The sequence below is a fragment of the Myxocyprinus asiaticus genome, chromosome 15, assembly GCF_019703515.2.
Source record: "Myxocyprinus asiaticus isolate MX2 ecotype Aquarium Trade chromosome 15, UBuf_Myxa_2, whole genome shotgun sequence".
Classification (NCBI taxonomy): domain Eukaryota; kingdom Metazoa; phylum Chordata; class Actinopteri; order Cypriniformes; family Catostomidae; genus Myxocyprinus; species Myxocyprinus asiaticus.
The window spans coordinates 4,933,004-4,955,024 of NC_059358.1; the positions used below are offsets into that span (position 1 = coordinate 4,933,004).

Sequence of the window (22,021 nt, forward strand, 5' to 3'; positions counted from 1 at the left end):
CCTCAAAGAAAAAGGCCAATGAATCTTTTTTTCATTTATATTTTCCTTATTTTGCTTTTAATTTTTCCATAAACACAAAATTATGTCTTTAAATTGTGTTTTAATATTTAGCAGCTCAAATAACACACACTGAGCTTGTTTAAATGCACAATTTTACACCTGTTATGCCTGCTAAGCCAACGACAATGTGTAAAGGTCTTGTAAATGCCTTAAACGGTTATCCTTTTTTGTGGTAAGTTCATAAACCATTTTAGCAAAAACAAATCAGCACATGTAGATTTTTGCCAATTACCCAGATTTTAGGTTGCATGTAAACACCTTTAAGAGAATAATCTGATGACTTTAAAATCTCATGTTAACATGGTTTTCTTTCCAATGAGGATGAGATTCATCCAATGAGATTCGCTGTGTTACATTCTCAATTTACTCACTAGATGGCAGCAGACACTAATGATTTTAACATAATGAGACCATGATAAAGAGGTCCTGTCTATTAAAGAATCTTAATATTGATAATTGGTTATGGTTTTTACTTATTATATAATGCAGTGGTCCCAAAAGTTAGACCACACACTAAAGAGGAAAAATGTAATTGCATTTGATAACAAAGTATCAAATCAAGGCGCATTTATTTTAAGCACAAACACACTATTACAAAACAATTTACAATAAAAGTTTGTTCGTTTTTAAATCATAAAATAATAGATAAACTATTCAAAATGAAGACATACATATTATGGACACTTTCTGGTTGTAAAAACGTTAGTGGAAGATGTCCATAGTTAATGTGATGAACTCCACCTGTGGTTATTCTGCTAGGACACCTGAACTGTGTAAATTTGAGGGGAACTGACTTCATACATCTATTAATAATCACATTTATGCCAGTCTGGGGCGTTGCTGGGGCAAAACATTCGAGCCCTGAATGTTATTGTTATTATTCGGAATCTGATCTTTTTTGCGTGGAACTGAAGTGGGTGTTATTAAGTAACTGTTGGTGATTTTTACACAGTCGTTATTTCATAAAGACAGATTGATGACTGGCCAGACTGGATATAATTTTTCAAAATATTTTCTGTTGCCTCTTTTGATTCAGAACTAGCAATGCCCAATTCGAAAATGAATCACTCGTACGAGTCGGTTCTTTCCAATGAATTGCTCAAATGGGTTGGAACGGATCTTTTCTCGATGCATTTAATACACTCTCTTAAAGTAGTTCACCAAAAATGAAAATTCTCTCATCATTTACTCACCCTCATGTCATTCCAGATGTGTATGACTTTCTTTCTTCTGCAGAACACAGATTAAGGTTTTTAGAGGAATGTGTCAGCTCTGTAGTTCCTCATAATGCAAGTGAATGGTGTCCAAAACTTTGAAGCTCCAAAAAGCACATAAAGGCAGCATAAAAGTAATCCATATGACTCCAATGGTTCAGTAATTGTTTTCTGAAGCGACGTAATCGATTTTGGGTTAGAACAGAGAAAAATAACTCCCTTTTCACTATAAATAATGACATCTGCAGTCTTCTTGGTGATCATGATTTCAATCTCAATTATTCTTACTAGCGCCATCAAGCGCTCTGCACATGCGTTAAGTACTAGGAAGTGTAAACGATCTTGAAATCATGATTGTGCCTAGAGATTGCTATGGCAAGATGTACTGTACAGTGAAAAAGGAGTTCTATTTTGGTCTGTTCTTCTAACCCAAAATCGATTGGATCTCTTCAGAACACATGGATTAAACCACTAGAGTCTTATGGATTACTTTTATGCTGCCTTTAAGTGCTTTTTGGAGCTTCAAAGTTCTGGTCACCGTTCACTTGCATTGTATGGACCTACAGAGCTGAGCTATTCTTCAAAAATCTACATTTGTGTCAGTCACATCTGGGATGGCATGAAGGTGAGTAAATGATGAGAGACTTTTCATTTTTGGGTGAACTATCCCTCTGAGAGTCAAAATACATTCTGGAGCCACAGTTTGTTTTATAATAAATGGCAGCCAATGGCAATTAATAAATAAGTTACAGTTCCATTGTTTTTATAGGTGACAGTGACAACCTTAATTTGACAAGATGCTTCAGCCACGCTCACTGTTTCCATTTTCTTAATATTGGTAAATGTCTGGCCCTTTTCTTTGAGTCACATCTCATTACATTCCTCAGTTTATTTTCTTCTCTTTGATAGGTGACGGAGGCGAGCAGACACGCTGTTTAATGTGTAGACTAATGAGAGCACAGTATCTATCTGGCCCCATTCTGCAGGGACACACTGCACTGACTCTAAACTAGGTTTACTGCACAGGACTTTGCACAGGGTTTTTAAGTGAGAGTTCACAAAAAAAAATAAAATAAAAAAAAAATAAAATGCAAGTTATGTCATCATTTACTCACCCTCATGTCGTTCCAAACCTGTAAGATATTCCTTCTACTGTGGAAGATATGCTATTGCTCTACATAAGAAAGAAAGTCGTATGGGTTTGGAACAACATGAAGGTGAGTAAATAAATGATGACTTTTTTTTTTGTTGTGACTATTCCTTTAATTCCTCTCAAGTCGCTGAGGGTCACATGATGTTCACATGTATTTGATTGCAGACTTAACGAGGCAGTTTATTGAAGGATAAATACATGTTTATCTTAGATAGCGTGCAACATGTCAGCTGCCGTTCACAAATCACCAGCTACAGTACATTGTTCACATAGGTAATTAGTCTTTTTATGTCTGGGTTACAAGAGCTCCCCCGGCAGGGATAAGGTTTATGAACATGACACGGTGTGCGGTGTGTGTGATGTCAGTGTGAGCAATTTGTACTCAATTACAAGATCAGGCATGCAGAAACCGGAAGCAACAAAAAGCTAATCATTATCCTTACAATTAAATCGGTATACTGTTTAACACTGCCCTATTAAAACATTGAAAGTCAAATATTATTACACATTTTACAAGATACAGTAACTACATCATTTTGGCATATATAAGTTTACTGTAATACCAAATGAGGACTGGCTTCCTCAGCTGAGTCTGGTTCCTCTCAAGTTTTTTCTAACATCTTATTACAATTTTTAACATCTTATGTAGTTTTTTCTGTCTTTGACTTGCTCATGGGTGCTATAAGACAATAAGGGATTTCCTGTAAAGCTGATTTGAAACAACATGCATTGTGAAATAATGTCAGTATATATTTATTGTCACAAAAAGCTGACTTGACATCAGTAACCTATCTACTGGTTTTGCATGTCTGTGCTCTAGCTTTGTACTAACAATAGTGTACTTTTGACACTTTGTATAGCGGCATGGCCAGTACTGATCTTTATAGTCAAGGGAATGTTTCAGGATACGGATTAACATTAACAAGGCATACCATAGGGTTTAGAAGCAGAAATGTGAAGCTCATATTTGTGTTAAAGCATTTATAATAATACTTCCTTATAAAAATGAGTGCATTTCCATGCACACCAAAAAAAAAAAAAAAAAAAAAACATTTATTGTAAAAAAAAAAATGCAATGCAAGAAAACAATGTTTACATGAGATTTTACAATCATCAAATTATACTCTTAAAGGTGTTTACATGCAGCCTGAAATCTGGGTAATGGGCAAAAATCTACATGTGCTGATTTGTTTTTGCTAAAATGGTTTATGAACTTACCACAAAAAAGGAAAACTGTTTAAGGCATTTACAAGACCTTTACACATTGTCGTTGGCTTAGCAGGCATAACAGGTGTAAAATTGTGCATTTAAACATGCTCAGTAAGCTGCAAAATCTTAAAACACAATTTAAAGACATAATTTTGTGTTTATGGAAAAATTCTAAGCAAAATAAGGAAAATATAAATGAAAAAAAAAATCATTGGCCTTTTTCTTTGAGGACAGTAAAACTATGTCATGTCAATTGCCTAAATGTAAATGAAAAGACTATACTTCAAAATAAATCTGATTTTAAATACTTACATATCTTTAAAACAAGATACACTTGGCCTACATGAGAAGCGAAATTAAGTATGGTGAAATTAAGTTATTAAGGGATAGTTCACCCAAAAATGAAAATTCTCTCATCATTTACTCACCCTCATGCCATCTCAGATGTGTATGACTTTCTTTCTTCTGCAGAACATAAATGAACTTTGAATATAAAAGTAATCAATACAACAGTTAAATCCATGTCTTATGAAGCGATATGATAGGTGTGGGTGAGAAACAGATCAATATTTTATGTACACTTATACTCATGTATAAGTCCTTTTTTACTCTCAATCTCCCTTTCACTTTATAAGCGCTCTTCTCTCCTAAGAGTTCTTCTTCATTTGTTTTTGGCGACTCTCATGCATATTGCCACCTACTGGGCAGGCAGGAGAATTTATAGTAATAAAGGAAGGAAATATTGATCTGTTTCTCACCTACACTTATAATATCACTTCTGAAGACATGAATTAAACAACTGGAGTCGTATGGATTACTTTTATGCTGCCTTTATGTACTTTTTGGAGCGCCATTCACTTGCATTGTATGGAGCTACAGAGCTGAGATATTCTTCTAAAAATCTGGTATGGCATGAGGGTGAATAAATTATGAGAGAATTTTCAGTTTTGGGTAAGTTTCTAGATAAAATCACTAAATTTAGCATAACTTGAGGATTATTTTAAAAAATCTTAAGGAGCAGGACCGAATACATATACTGTATGTTAGAGTTACATTAATCTGAAGACGAATGTTAATATCTTATGAAATGTTGTTCAAGAAGTCTAACCAGGCAAGTTAAATCAGAAATGTCATTTACGGGAGTTTCTGGTGATGCCATGCGAGGGTTGGACGTGTGAATGACGAGCTCTGCGCACTTTCCTAGTTTTATTACTATTTGTGTCATAAACCAGTGAGATTCGATACACCCTGATTCTTAACTGTTCTATGAAGACAAGATGTCAAAGAATTCAAAATCCTCGGGCTCTAGAGATATTAAAAGACACTTACGTGCTCAAGCTGATACCCTAGACAGGACCGCAGACCGGGGACTCAGTTTGGACAGTGCGGCGGGAGAGATCCAGCGTCAACTGTCCAGCATGTTGGTGATGCTGACGAAGATCGTAGCGGACTTGGAGGATCTTGCTGTAATACGTCGATCGATTACGGCCATGGAGTCAAAATTCACTGAGCTGGCTACAAGAATGGGGGACGTTGAGAAACGGATCGATTATCTGGAGTCAACGGAGAGGGAATTAGAGAGTTTAAATCGGACATTTATTTAAATGATGCCTCGAGCATATGGCAGAACCCAAAATTAAGTATTAATAAGTCCCCTTTCTGCTGGTCAGAGTGGATTGTGAGGGAGGTTAATGTGCTCGGTGACCTATATGAGAGTGGATTGTTGAGATCCTTTGAAAATTTGGTTCAACATTTTGGGATTCCCAGATCTCAGTTTTATAGGTATTTACAACTGCGCCATCTGCTCTGTACTATTTTTGGGAGTAGCAAACACCCCCCTAAAGCAGCAGATACTCTGGGAATGGTGATTACTGCTTTTGGAAAAGGTCATGAGGCATCAGTGTATTACGCCCTGCTAATTCAGAGTCTGGGGTATGGAGCTTTAACTTCTTTCAAGAGATTATGGGAGAAAGATTTCAACTTGGTATTGGAGGAGTGAGAGTGGGCTAGGACTCTAAAAAATGTCAAGTCTGCATCTAGAAATGCAAGGGTGTGCCTTACGCAATTCAAGATTTTACATAGATTTTATTGGATCCCCTCTAGATTGTATAGGTTTGGTCTTAAAGACACACCCACCTGCTGGCGATGCCAGAGACATGGCCCATGTTTTTTGGTGGTGTGTTGAGATCTAAGAATTCTGGTTGAAGGTTCAGAGTTTTGCGTGTGACGTGTTGGGCACTCGGGTTTTGTTTTGCCCCAGACTCTGTGTTTTGGGTGATGGAGCGGTCATCGATGTGGGGAATAGACACATAGAGAATTGGGTTCTGACCAGTGTGATGATCGCCAGGCAGATTATTTTGAGAGGTTGGAGGTCAGCTGGTACGCCCTCATTTGGTGGTGCACAGAGATGGGGAGGGTGGTGGCTTTTGAAGAGGTGTCATTTGGAAGACAGGGTAACTTGGATTTGTTTGGTGGAAATGGGGCAATTGTTTAGAGTTTTTGGAGGGCTCTTGGGGTGGGGTATGGAGAGAGTAGTATAGTTTTAATTGAGTATGATTATTATATATATATTTTTTTTGTTTCTGTGTTTGTTTGCTTTTTTGTGTGTGTTGTTACATATGTGTGACCACAGGGATGTTTGTTGGAGGTGAGGGCAGGGTTGGGGATTGGGAGGGGTGGTTGTGCGGTTTAAATGTTGATTGTATAAATATATATATATATATATATATATATATATATATATATATATATATATATATATATATGTTTTTGCTTTTCTTTATTATTGTAAGAATTAATAACAAAATTTAATTACAAAGAAATGTCATTTACAATGTTACAATGTAATATTTTTACAAAGTTCTGCATTGTTTTGGATGGTTGTTATTATGACAACAGTACTTTGAAGAGAAGACATGTAAGAGATGAACTAGAGACCTTCCCAGAGTCCACTGAATGCTGAACAGCAGCGATCTATCTTCCTAGCTCCCCCGTTCAATAAATGAATAGCTCACTTATAGCTCTGATTTAATTCAGCCGGCTATGAGGGATAAACTGACATTCTTTATGAATTATAATCAGTTTGTGGTATAGAGCCTGTGGTAAATAACACAGACATGCCTGGATTCCTTTTGTGACCCCTGTACTCACCTGTGACCTCTTCTGTGTTCCCCTGGGGCCCAGATTTATTCCGCCCTGTCTGTGGATTGAGGTTCACTGTCTGTATGCAGTAGGGAGAAGAGTCAATAGGGTGTAATAAACACATCTCAAACTCATTTTTTAAATTTCAGCATGGACAATTGTATTTGTCGTCTCAAAGCTAAATTTCATTGCCTTTGCATTCATATGAAGAGAACATGGTGACATTACCACAGTAAAATGAGCTTGTTACATTTTTAGGTCTTTAAATCTGATTATAAAGCAGAGAGATTTAAAACACTTTTTAACTCCAACACGAAGCGGAGCGGTCTTGTATCACCCTGAAGGGATTTATTTTGTGATAACAACTGGCTGACTGTACATTATCCCGCTTATTACATGGCTACTAACCAAATAAATAAATACATGGACATAAAATATTGATTTGTGTTGAAATTATGTAATTTGAGGAGAAAGAAATAGCTGAACAGCTGGAATCAACCTCCAGTTTGCATCGGAGATCTGTTGGTGTTTACTTTGTGAAAATAACCGCCTGACTCCTCATTATTCAGCCTATTGCAAGCCTATTGATTTGAGTTGAAATTATTTTATTAGCTTTCTTGTAGAGATCGCACAGTAAACCGAGAAGCAGGAGAGACGGCTCGCAGAACCCGGATGAGTGGTCTGATATGTCTAAATCCCCGGATGTACGATTGTTACAGAGCAATATCTGATCACTGGATGGCGCCATTGACCAATCAGAATCAAGTATTCCAGAGAACCGTGTAATACTTGATGCACCTTAAAGCATTTACATTGACACATGACAATTTCTGTTTTATTCATCCTCTCAAATCAAAATGTCACTTCTCTCATCAGGAGCCAAAGTCTTGCCATTCATTTGAGATTGTTGTTCTCTGTATGAGACAGCAATCAGATTCCAGAGCTCTATTTGCTCTTGTTCTGGACAAATGGACTCAGATCTGTGACCCCAGATGAACCATACAGCAGTCTGACTATCACAGCCATTTCTTGCAGCTACCAAAAAAATAAAATAAAAAATAAAAATAAAAAAATAAAAAATCTGTTGGAGGAAGATTAAATTGCCCCAAAATAAACAACAGAGCTTGTTAACAGCAGCTGTGGTTTCCTGAACCAAAAGTGATTATGATTTATTGCCGTATTTGTGTGAGATGAAGCAATATGGAGTCAATATGCTTTCTTCTAAACAATGTCATTAGTTTATGCTTAAGTATTCTGAGTTACCAATGAAAGCCTGAGTTATAAGTTACTGCATATGTAAAATCAGAGATAATTACAGTGCTTGCTGCAAGGTGCTTAGGAGGGGTTTTTTTTGGGCGGGGGTCACGACTCCAAAGCATTCAATTCTGTTGACGCATGTTGGGAGAAGCCTTTTCTTGAGCTAATGTTAATGTAACTATGGGTTACAAAGCATTTCAATAGGCTGATTCACATGACAGCACAGGTTGAATTTTTTTCAAATGAGCAAACCTTTCAAAAAAGTAGTCTGGCAGTACCATGGTACAGTGATGCTATCAGAAGGTAAATAGTACTTTACCACAGTACTGAAATAACATAGAATATTCACGTACCAAGGTACTTACATGGTACTCCAAAATACATGTAAAAAAATATGGTAATGAAATAGTAATTTAAGCACTTTTATGTACCATCCCAGATGTGTATGACTTTCTTTCTTCTGCTGAACACAAATGAAGATATTCAGAAGAATATCTCAGCTCTATAGGTCCATACAATGCAAGTCAACAGGGTTCAAACCTTTGAAGCTCCAAAAAGCACATAAAGGCAGCACAAAAGTAATCCATAAGACTCCAGTGGTTTATTCCATGTCTTCAGAAGCAATATGATAGGTGTGGCTGAGAAACATCAATATTTAAGTCCTTTTTTTTACTATAAATTCGCCTCTCTGCCCAGTAGGTGGCGATATGCAAAACATAAGAATAACTTGTAGCAGAGAAAAGTGCTTAGGAGTGCAGTTTGGAAGTGGAGGTTTATTGTAAAAAAGGAATTAATTATATTGGTCTGTTTTTTTCACCTCACCTATCATATCGCTTCAGAAGACATAGATTAAATCACTGGAGTTTTATGGATTACTTTTATGTTGCCTTTATGTGCTTTTTGGGTTTAAAAAACCCCCGCTCAAAATGATTCAAAGTGTAACTTATTCCAACTGAACCACACATTGATTCGCTAAACTGTTTGATCAATTCATTGAAAAGGACTGACTCAAAAGAGTGATTCGTTCGCGAAGCCCCTGTTAGAATCCATACAAAGTCTGTGTAATTCTGTTTTTGTACAAAATTCATTTTTGTGTACTTAAATTCAAATAGAAGTCTACCTGTTCCATTACAACAAAATTACCACATACTTTAGTACTTCAGTCAAATTTAGATATTATTCTTTCTATTTTGTAATATTATGATTCCTGCATTGTTATCACCTCCTGACTCCTCATGCAGCTACAAGCATTAGCATGTTTTTCATTAAAAGCTTCTCTCTGACGCTTTGATTTCAGGCCGATTAGAGGTGACCAGAGTTCAGAGTATTGTCGGGTCTGCAATGTTACTGACGCACAGTAAATCTACAGAAATGAAAGGCAGGGGAACGATCAGCTCCTGGCTGTTATTTATACATCTCTAAACTGATCATGGGAGATTTATGTAAACACTGATTCATTTCAGATCCAAGTCAGCATGAATGCAGGAGGTATTTTGGTTTGGCTGTGTCTGAATTAAGTAACTCTAGTAAGCCATAGTTGTGTGCCTTTCAGAAATTAATAGAATTTGATTTGATGTGGCAAACAGGATGCAGAAATGTATTTCGAATGTTAATTTAAAGAGGAATTAAAAATGGAAATGTATAAAAACTGCGGCAAACATAAAATACACTAAACATTGTTTTTTTTTTTTTTGTTTTATTGGATTTATTCAGTTTCATTACAAAATTCCATCAAATTGTACTGAGTAATCTTTGATAAAATTAAATTAAAACTAAATATTTGACTTTTTATGAAGTTAATTTTGTTAAGCATTACACAATCCATTTGTACAGAATTTATATATGAAATTGAAATGCAAAAATCTTAAAAATAGGCAAAAATATTTTTTTGAGTGAGTTTAAAATATGGCAGTACTTTACAGTAAGGTTCAAACTGTTAACATTTCTTAATGCATAGCTGTCATGAAGTAACATAGAACAATATTTTTACAGCATTTATTAATCTTGGTTAATGTTAATTTATAAAAATACAATTGTTAGTTCATGTTTGTTCATAATACATTAACTAATGTTAATATAAAACTTCTAATTAAAATTATTTACTAGTTTATGTTGAAATAAACATTAACCAAGATTCATATGTGCTGTAAAATTGTTGTTCACTGTTAGTTTAAAATAAACTAGATTTTTAGAAACATTAAATAAACAATACTTTATTTATATAAAATAATAATAATATTTGAAATGTCATCTATAGAAGAAACACAAAAAAATAAAATAAAAGATTAATAAAAGATTCAGCTCAACGGAGTAATCTTTAAATGTTGTAGACCTACATGTTATGAATTCATAATAAATGTTTACATATTTAATAGCAATATTTAATGATTAAAAAATATGAAATATTTAATTTAAATTGAGTATGAAGTTTTAAAACTTCGTTTTAAACAATAGTTTGGTAAATGGAAAAGTTACTACATTTGCTTTGGCATTAACTGAACTAATTTTACACTTTGCAAAGTTAAGCATATTTAAATAAATCTAATTTGTTTCAATCTTAATTTTGCCAGGAATAATTTAGATGTGAAAAAATAAATAAAAATAATAATAATAAAAAATCAGACACAAACTTATCAAATATCATTTATTTATTTTTTATAAAACCTTTTTTCCCTCATATTTTAAAAAAATTTCATTTTCATTGTATTGTTCGTAACAACGTGAAATATTGTCTCTACAGGGTCCAAATATGAAGCAGAGAAATAAAAATAAAAAACAATGAAGTCATGTCTGGTAAATACATATACGAACACATGCAAACATGAGTGATGAAGATGTATTCCTACAACACAGGCAGGAATGTCTGTAACCATTATAATAAAAACTCCAGTGTTTGACCAAAAAAGCTAAATCAGTTATGTTAGCTCACAATAACAGACTGAAGATACCAACATATGACTGACGTTATAGAGGAAGAGATTGTGTTGTGCTGAAGGCTAACAAATAACTCTGATGTGTCTCGAGAAAGGCACAGTCATTTGAGACCAAAAAAAAAAAAAAAGAAGCTTAGTAACAGGACATATATAAACTTGATTGAATCCTATATGTGTGATTCATAAAGTACGTGCACTTTTATGTCCCAGGGGTTTATTTTCACTATTCCTAACAGATTTGAACTTCTCTTTGTTATATGAAGGCCATTAAGCTGTCATGGACACTTTATATCATGCCTTCCTGCTTTTTAAATGCCTTTTATTTGTATAGATTTCATTGTTTTTCCTTAAAATATAAACAAATCAATCATAAAAATATGATTACATTTCTAAAAACTATGGTAACCTAAACAAAAGAGTAAAATAAACAAAAAACATTTTAATACTTGAAAATGATTTGATTTTAACACATTTGTAAAAACAAATTCCTGCCATTTCATTGGCAGTAAAAAGTCATGTGTAAAAAGTAATTTCTGCCACACATTCATTTCATATGTGTTTTAAATGACTGAAAATGAAATGAACAAAATGTCAAAAAAGACACAATTCTCATGTGATGCATGTAAATCTGTTGGACATTGCTAGAGGACAAATACATTTGGAGACAGTGTGAAGTGTCTACTGAGTTTATTTTCGAGAAGTCCACAGGATTAAAAGTGCCCATAATTAAGAAACACTCATATAAGTGAACCTCACATAAACGTCATCACATTTGGAGAATCACTAGCCACAGTTTCTCACCGATTCACACCATCAGTGAAGCGACTATCACAGCAATTTGAGAGCGCTATGATGCCAAGATAGGTGTCTTGAAATTTCCACCAACATTTTACAGCTGATTTTACTTGGACGAGCGGCATCGCAACATCTCAAGCTAGGATTGACACACGTCCAGTTAACTAGAATTACTCTACCTGCACCGTTTTCACCTCTGTGCTTTCAATAATACTGAGACTAAACTGATTTCTCTGTGTTGTGAAGTCGGTTTTTAACTTTACTTAAAAAGAAAACTGCAAAAGCCAGTTTCTTACTCCATGTTTTCCTAATGAAGAAGAGCCTCGCACAATCCAGAGAAAACGAATGTTTCAAAGTAAAGCCAATTTGAATGAATCCAAATATTTTGAGTCACTTTGACCCAGAAACACATTTTTAGCTTTATGCACTAAAGTAAAAGGGAACGTCTCAGCCAACTTTAAAATGAATATATACTGTATATATCTGCAGCAGTCTGAAGTAGAAACATAACAATTAAATCATTTTTATTTTAGTGCATAACACACTCAAAATGCGTTTCTGGGTTAAAGTGACTCAAACTGATGAAGCGGTACTCAAAAAAATACAGTGGCAGCACCATGGTGCAGTGATGGTATCAGATGAAGAAAAACAAACATTGTACTTTGATCTATACCATGGTACTGATTGATTACCATATTCATATATGACGATACTGTATTAACAGAGTACTTCAATGACTGAATATCATTTATCACATTAAATATGGCATCTGTTCTGACTCAGATCCATGTTGACATGGATGGATATTGGACAACAGTACTTTTAAATCTGTTTCCGTTGGGTCAACCTGTTTTATCCATCAAAATCTAAAGAAGGATATGAGCGACATTGAGTTTATACCTCTTTCTTAACTGAAAATCAATGGAAGACTAGAACTCAACTAGACCTGAAGCTCTGAATGAACAATGTCCTCTCCCATCTGCACAATCCATTATTGTTCAAATATTTATTCCATTTGATTTGTTTGATTAGATTTGCTTCATCCATACTGTGTGCTAAAGCAAAACTAGTGTTAAATTTGTCATTACAACTACATATCATATGTGCTTGGACATTGAGCGTGTCATTACAGAAAAACATACCGGCCATGTGCACACTGCAAAGATTTGGGAGTGACAATCGCATTTAAATGGAGGATTGATCCACTAAATTGTTGTGTGTTAACGGAATACTGGAGTAACTCCTGAAATTGCGATAGTTGACTGTGATTACAATAGCAAATATTTTGGCATCTCGTGGCTGTAAACAAGAAAAATGGATGGCAACAGTTTAACCAGTTTGGTATTGTTTAAACATGTTTTTTTAAACAGAATTGCGTTGTTTTTTTGTGTTAATTAACGCAAGTTTTTTTAGTGCTAATCAACAAAAGTATTCATGCTAACATGCAGGCCACTGTGAATAGCCTTCTCTTAATGCTCATGAATGGACATGAAATGGCCATCAAGATTTTCACAGTCAAATGACTTACATTTTGGGTTGTTGCTATGACGTCCGAGCTACATGGACTACTTTTATGATACTTTAAATTTAAATTGTAAATTTTTGTAAATTTACAGTAACCACAAAATTAGCCATGGTTACTATATTACCACCATATTACTGTAGTAACACCATGGTTAATTGCATTAAAACTATGGTTTCTACCAAAAAACATGGTTACTACAATATTACTGCTATAGTAATACAGTGATGCAATCTACACACAAGCGACGCTGAGTCGCAGGAACGAATGAGATCGACAGACCCCGCCTCCAGATCAGACCCTTCTCTGCACTCACCGACATTTACCGTGACCAAATCACTGCGATGAAATCAACATTTATATTCATTTTATCTATTAATTTAAGTAGTATTAAAATAAATATTAAGAGTGGAAACAGGAAATCGGATGGGAAAAAGAGTGGGACAAAATGCAGAATCGAACCGGGGTCGCTATGACAACAACACACATTCACACCCTCTTTACACCCCACGCCAATGCAGCGACACCTATTGTCTAGTTTGCCATTTATTCCTGTGGTTTCACCAGACCAATGGGGTGCAAATAGCAGTACTGTGTGGCAGATGATATTTACACTGGGGTGCACATAGTCACTCCGTTGTTTTTGTGTGTGTTCCGCTGTTTTTCGCATAACACAGACCATGAGTAAATTATGAAAGAATTTTCATTTTTGGGTGAACTATTTCTTTAATGTAAATGTGGTTGTCACTACCTAGAGTAAATTCAGTTGTATGGTTATCACTCGAACAGGATTAAACACTCTCAAGAGGAGTGACACCTGTATCAAGCTGCAGTGTGAACATGGGCAGTGATATGGCATTGCACTTGTGACAATTAGGCGATAAAAAAACAGACAGAAACTGTGAGATGTTTGTAGCACTGAGTCTGAATCATCCAAAAAATATGTTAATTCAACAAAATACACCAAAAGGCTCATATGGAAAGGAAGAAAAAGAAACTTTGGGCAAATTTGTGAAACACCTCCCATTTCTATACACTTAATGCAAATATAAGCAGCATGAACAAGGTGTTTTGCATGCATACAAAACCTCCTTTAGACTCCCAGATACAATCCATCTGAAAGTTCAGGCACTGTGATGTAGTGTGAGGCGGTCTTGCACGCCAGCTTTTTTCCCCGCAGACCACCGTCCTGCGTCTTTAAGAAGGGAGCAGCGCCTGCCAGAGGTAAACGGAATAAATATGCATGAGCAGCTTGCAGGTGACCTCACCGTAACCCCTCCAGCCAAAGTTATCGAACGCAAAGGTCTCACGTCTGTTCCAGAAGCTAAAACTGGTCTGTGTAGTCCATATTTCGGTGGCACATAGATTTGTGTGCATGGCTGCCCATCACGGGCTAGGTTGCCATGGTCGCCATCGTCATTGGCAAAGCATCACAAGAGGGGGCTTGGAAGACAGAACGCAGCCAGTGTTGGCGTTTCTTTGTCATTCAAATGACATCAACGTAATATTGAATTGGACTTCGCTTACAATGATGTAGCGTCTGAATTTCAACCATTTTCATTAAAGATTTCACACATTTCTGCTAAATTCAGACGCTCAGTGACAGACAGGTCTTCGTCAAGCACAATGCTCCCCCATCTTGATTTCCTGCCTGCCTGAGGCTCTCCATGCCTCCCATTTTCACCCCATTTTTTTTCTGGAGCAGGGTTCTGGTAGGTTTCTGAAATGCCTTATCCTCATTTAAAAGGAGGGTGGTTTCAGCTTCATCAGAGTCTTTCGATGTCTCTGTATTTCTTGCGCAGTATCGATACCTGGTCCTTGAACAGAACGGGATCAAGTCTCATCTGTGAATGGACCAGGGGCATGGTGCCAAACCAGCTGGCAAATTTGTTCATGCACGTCTGCCGCTGGGCAAAGTGGTCGGGGTCTGCCCAACGAGATGCACGTGACGCCTGCAGAGGAAAAAAGAGGGTTAGCTGAAGCAGACACTTTTCATCCAAATAAAAATCATGTACATCCTTCTCTTTCTCTGTCTTATAGCTGGGGTGCCAATGTTTACCCTTCTATACAAACTATACAACTGTACTATAATGTGTTTCAGCAACTGATTACGACACAGTTCAATTAATACTGGTATATAAAGCAAGTTATTACACAGCTCTCTGGAATACTTGATTCTGGCTGGTCAATCGTGCCATCTAGTGGTCTGATATTTCTTAATAATATAGCAGACCGGTCATCCGGGTATTGCAAGTCAACTTTCGTACTTCTTGAATCACTGCGAGATCTCTACAAGTAAGCTAATACAATAATTTCAACTCAAATCAATATTTTGTGTACATTTATTTATTAAGCAAGTAGCCTTGAAATAAGATGGATAATATCAACAGTATTCTGACGTAAATCGGAGCCATTTTGGGGCCAAACACACCTATGGAATGGTCATTGTAAGGTGGAGTAGCTTTGTTTGGTCATAGCATAGGTGGACATATAGAAATTTCTATATTTTTATAACTTTTGACCAATAGGTCTTGTATGATCAGGGCATTGTGGCAATGATACGTAGTAAGTTTTGTATCAATATGTCAAAGCGTTGCAAGGATACGGCCTAACTTCCAGTCTGGCATTCAAATTTGTCAATGGGTACATGCAAACGGTTTGGAAAAAGTTGGACTGTTGGTGGCACTAGAGGATTTGAGAGACTGACCCCAAAATTGGCACTAGGAATAACAAGACCCTCTAAAACCAGTGTGTCAAATTTCACAGCTTTTGCCAGAAAGTTCTATGGCTGCCATAGGCTCCAATGCAAGAACAAACACAGAATGCTAAGAAATTACAGGTACAAAATAGGTTTGCACCAATACCATTTTTTCACTCCCAATATGATTCCAAGACCTGGGGCCTCATTTATAAAACATACATATGATCATTTGATATGATTTAATCCTAAATTCCATAGATTTGATCCTACATCAAAAGTGAGGAATAAATCGGGATTTATAAAGGCAGAAACTGACATTTGCGTACGTCAACAGAAAAGCATGCATACCATCGTTTTTGTGCTTATGCTCTGGTGTGCCAGTGCACGCTGACTTGATTTTTTTTTTTTAGTGATGCAAATATGAGTCAGTGACTGACTGAATTTATTAACAAATAAGTGAGCATGTTTACATGTACAAGAATAATCCGATATATTTAGATTATGAGTAATGTAAATGTTTTATTTTGGATATCCGCTGTAACAGACTATTTATTTAGCCCTATCTGTATGCTGCACGTTTCTATAATAAATAAATTTTGAGGCCTATGAGATAACAGGCAGGTGTAATATATGATATGTACCCTAATATGTCAAGCACATTTTTGAAGTGAGAAAGAGGAGAGATTATAGTTAAAAAATAGCTGTATCAATATTCAGATGGCTTAAAAGCACCGCAACAGTTTCATATAAAACTCGACAATTTATTTATTTTTTCAATTTATACTTCAGCCTCTTGTCTGCAGTTGTTAAGGACATAAATAAAAATAAATGATTTGACTAAAATGCAGCATAATCAATGGCAAGAACAAACAAAAGACAATAGCCGGAAAAGAGCATGTAGTTCACACAGAGCACGATTGTAATGTAGACTATGAATATTTCATTATAAAACTGCACGAAAACCTCTTTTTGGAATGAAAGTTTAGAAAGAATATGGACATTGGTGGAAGAATGGAGTGGATTTACAGTGAATTCACTGATGATGAATTCTTGAATAGGCTTCATTATATGGGCAGACACCAGTAGCTGCACTCAATGTTTTAGAAAACTCTGGCAACTGCACAAGAACATTTCATTTGAAAGAATTAATGAATGGAATGAATGAATGAATGACTCGTGCATGCTGTATTATGTCTCATCATAACAGGATATTTGTGGGTGTTCTGTAGATGAAGTCTGTGCACTCGTTCACATTCTCATGTTTTTAAGATGAATGATGATGATGATGAGTGGGATGCATTTAGGAACATTTCTTTGTGTGTACAGATGTTTTATAAATCGTTCATAGGAACATTTAGGAAATTGTAATATGTTCACATTTAAGATCATTTTATGAACGTCATTATAAATGAGGCCCCTGAACTCAGTATCAGCCGATACCGATCTGATCCCAGTGTCATTTTTTTCTTAAGTTTAGAATATCTATACCTCATTGTGTGGAACTGATTGTGTGTACTCTTTTACATGGAATGAAATACAAACCTCTTACTACACATTATTTCATTCTAAATAGAGAAAACAAAAAAATAATTACCTAAAAAGTGTGTGGCCTATCAAGAAAAATGTTATTTTATTTTATAATTCCAGTGAAAGTCTTCAGTAGAATAGAAGCCAGTTCTCTTTACACATTTCTTTCCAACATGTATCTGGACTTCAGACCTCTTTTTTTTGTTCAGTCCACTTTTCAAATCACAATTTTTTCTTTTTTTGGTACCCAGTCAACTTAAATATTCAAATTTAATATAAAAAATAAAAATAATAAAATAATAGTTGTTGTTATTATTATTAATATAAATAACAGCAATAAAAATAAGAATAATTATTATAATTTTATTATACAATAGCAATGTATTTCAGTTGTATTTTCTCAACTTTAAAACCTGGGGCTTTTATTTTGACACTCCAGGAAGACGGTGATCTAAGAAGGTCTGTGTGTGGGCTAGTTCACAGTAGTTTCCTATGCTTTTCATTCAAGATCTGGTGAATTGCTCTGGTTCCAAATCTCAATGCATGTTATAAGTGAACCAAACTATCAAGCAACAACATCAGGTATTAGCAGAAACCTTCTAATAAGGGGAGCCTACAAGCTTAGCATAAAATAGCATAACGCGGCTATCCCATAGACATTCTATGTCCGTACGCTGGCAAGGAGATAAGAGGCCATTATTTTTGAATGAATGTCTATGGAGGAGATGCTTCAGCAGGGGCGGACTGGGAAGAAAATTTGGCCCCGGATTTTACATAGAAAATGACCCAAAAGATGTTGAGCGGGGGGGCGGGGGGGATGCGGGGTTGCTGTCCTTTTCTGCATATCGCTGCCCCCTTCCGCATATCACAGCGCCGTTTTGTGGCGCATTCTGCATAACGTGGCGGCCCAGGAGGCCCCATTTCACAGCCGGCCCACTGGGAAAATTCCCGGTTCTCCCAATGGCCAGTCCGCGCCTGTGCTTCAATGTACTGAATAAACTGCTTTTGTGAAGTAACAGCTCATCACTTATTGAATTTACTGCCTGTTTGCTAATCTTCAACATGTTTAACACAAAAAAATCCTTTTGGAATGAACTACGTGTTGAGTTTAATACAATAAAATTGCTGTTTTATAAGAGAAGACAGACAATTTTACAACAGGTAGGTGTCAGTTTACGGCTCTCCCCATTCATTTGTATGGTATCCGCAAACGGTGACTTACTGTCGTAACACGTTAGTTGACCGTTATGTTCTCTCCTATGATAGAACCGCGGAGGTTGTTATCTCAATAATGAAAAGAATCTCTGATATTAGTTAATGTGAACTAAAAACAGCATCGCGTCATCAGCCCGTGCGTGCTATGTATATGTGTGCACAACAGAGCGCCACTCATTTTCTGAAGCACGCTGTTCATGCACGCTATATATTTATTTATAAATAAAGAAGTCATATGGACTATTTTAATGGTGCTTTTATGATATTTTTGGAGCTTGACTGTAACGAACATGACTAACAAAATTGGATCGGGCTCGTCAGACCGATACCCGATCTGGTTAAAAACATCAGTAACAGAGCTGATACCAATCCAATTATCGGATTGGTGCAACCCTGGTACAAAATAGATGTAAAAACACCCTAACAACCCCTAAGATTTGCAGAACTAGCGCATGTAATCAACTGCACACACAAAAAAAGCTTATTATGAGAATAACAATGCTATTAGAGGAAACTAAAGTATTTACAAGCCATTTTTGGTAGGCGTCAGCAGTGTCTAAAGACTCTAAAGGCTAAATAACAAAATTATGTTGCATTTAATGATGTACACACCTGTCCCATCATCGTCTCCTTGTACTGTTTCTTTTGAGTGACCTTGATAGGGGGCATCTTAGTGACAGCAGACACTAGAAAGTTAATGAGAATGTCTTCACAGTTGGAGAGCTGGTCCACCATGCCCTTTAGGCTAGCAGGCAGGTAGTGGGTGTACAAGTAGTTATAATACCTACAGCGAGAAAAGATCGTATGTAAAATATGTTGACTATAACTGGTTCCAACCAATGACAGCATGAAACGAGGCAATTCCAGAATGCATTGTGGCAGGCTCTGAGAACATTTTCATTTAAGATGCAGAGGAAAATGTTGATAGTAAGTGTGGACCTCACAAATAAATAAAATAAATGAATAAATAAATAATATATATATATATATATATATATATATATATATATATATATATCACATAACAGTGCTAATGTGTTTTCATGCTGTTAGTTAGTGAATTTCTATAAAGTACCTGTGGTAGAGAGCAGCTCCAGTGAGCACCATGGAGTAGTCATTGGTCCATTTGGAGGTGTAGCCCCAGCGCTCTTTGTTGACGTCCCAGAAATGACTGCGTGCGGGGTATCCCACAATCCTCTCTGGGAAACTTTGCCAAACAGTAAAGGCAAAATCCACCTGTGGGAACAAGTATGCCACTATAAGTGCTAGTTACTCAACCACTCACACAAAAGCCCAGAGATCAGTCATTCCAAAACAGATAAATAAATTTCAAGTCCACATGATCAGTCACGGCTCGCCTCAGTAGTAGAGAGCACGGTGTCTTCATCCAGACTCAAGACCGCATCTGTTTTGATGACATCATATGGCAGGAAACGGCTGCTCATCACCTGGACACATAATCAACACATGAAAACACCTGAAAAACTCTCAACATCAAAACAGATCTTCATTTGAGAATAGAAAGACATTTTGAGAGAGCAGCTCAGCTGAATGCACTGGGTGGAGGTTTACCTTGCTCTCGCCCTCAATTACAATGACCGGGACAGATGTGGTGGGCCAGCGGTGCTTTGCTGGCAGGGGCTTGTCACAGTTCCACAGGACAATGATCTTACACAAGAAAAAGGATAGAATTTCAAATGCTGAGAAAAATCTCAGGAGTCCAGTCCACACAACACCTGCTGACTAAAGAGAATAGACCAGTGGTTCTCAACCACTAAGGGGCCTCATCCCAATAGGACCCGACAAACCATCAGGTTTTGGGCCGGGTTCGGGTTCGTTTTTCAAGTACGACTTCGGCTTTAGGTCTGTAAATAATGGAAAAATTAAATAGGCAAACCTAACTTGTTTCGCACACGCTCTCACTTACAGATCTGCGCAAACAGATGAGTTAGGGACTATTTAGACCGAATGTGTTCTACAGTGCACAAAGTACATTTTCGACGCTTTATAAACGGTAAGCCAATGTTTTTTTTCCCTTCTGCTCTGGTGAGCTGAGGGGGCGTGTTCCTTGTTAAAACTGTGTATGTTTACAGTTACTACACTGTTACGACTGTTGCCTACGACGCTTACATAAAATACAGCCTATTGCAATAAATGTACTTGCTTGGAGAGGAAATTATAAAGAGAGTGAGCAATTTTGGGTCCGGGCTTACACGGTCTCAGGTTTGTGCTTCATTTTAAGGCCCGTGCAGACCTCTAGGCCTCAGTAAACTTTCAAAGGTGAACTAAAAGTATTTAAAATATAGTATATTAAGATAAAATAACAAATAAAACAAAAACAAACATAAAACGCTAAAAATCAATCCTGCTTAATATAGGTCCAGTTACTGCAATCCTGCATTTTCTTTCTTTTTATCTGCTTCATATGAATAATGAAACAAATAAATCTTTGTTTTGCAATTGTTTCAACATGCAATAAAAAATAAAATAATAATAATAATAATAATAATAAATCTATTGATCCTCCTAATTTTTGTGTCCAAAAGGTTGAGAACCACTAAGGAAGTTCTTTTTTAGGACCTTTGCTGTAAGGAACTAAGGGGCCGTTCCCACAGGACATACTGTACTCTTTCGTTACATCTGTGTTATATTTTAAATTGTTCATCTAAAAACATACGCTAGATAGACATCTTTGGCCCTTACGGCTCGTCTCAGGGTGTTTTTCAGCATCTCACGCCATGTTCGTTTCTAAACAATGTACCAATCATCCGAATCTTAGGGCAGGATAAGCATACATATGGTCAACCGTATGAATTAGTAGAGGTGTACTAGAGTCAATGCTGTTATAACAAGCCTTCTCTTCAAATCCGTTGTATCCCCTTTAACAGTTTGTAATGCAAAAATGTGTCCCGTGTTTTTTACAGATTAATACGAATTTAGAGTTTATGGTTTGAGAGTCATACCTGCGCACAGTACTGTGATTTGGCCACAGCCACTAGCAGCTTGAAAATCGGTTGTGACTGAGATACGAGAGGCGTCACTGCGTGAATGATGGCTGTAAATTTCTGCTGTGGTTTGACACCTGTGGAGAAGAGAATCCATACAATTAAACAAGATGGAAAGATTGTATTTTGTCAAAGGAACAGAATATTTAACAACACATTCAGTTCTCATGCTAGTCATAACATCCAACACCTAAATATCATGTTTGTGCTACAATATGAATGATACCTCAAAATCATGTGGCTTGGAGAGCAGAGGTGTGCTATGGTGACCATCCCAGTTACAAACAAA

General features: G+C 36.4%; 1 protein-coding gene across 1 annotated transcript in view; it reads right to left on the minus strand.

The window, feature by feature from the left end:
• Positions 1 to 11,077: 11,077 nt before the first annotated feature.
• Positions 11,078 to 22,021, minus strand: part of LOC127453101 (exostosin-1a) — a 104,218-nt gene continuing 93,274 nt past the window's right edge. The window contains exons 6-11 of the mRNA XM_051719200.1: positions 21,691 to 21,809; positions 20,300 to 20,395; positions 20,086 to 20,175; positions 19,803 to 19,963; positions 19,340 to 19,511; positions 11,078 to 15,236 (exon numbers count right to left, since the gene is read on the minus strand). Of these exons, the coding sequence (XP_051575160.1) occupies positions 15,051 to 15,236; positions 19,340 to 19,511; positions 19,803 to 19,963; positions 20,086 to 20,175; positions 20,300 to 20,395; positions 21,691 to 21,809 (824 nt within the window). The 3' untranslated portion in view covers positions 11,078 to 15,050. The remainder of the gene's footprint in view (positions 15,237 to 19,339; positions 19,512 to 19,802; positions 19,964 to 20,085; positions 20,176 to 20,299; positions 20,396 to 21,690; positions 21,810 to 22,021) is intronic.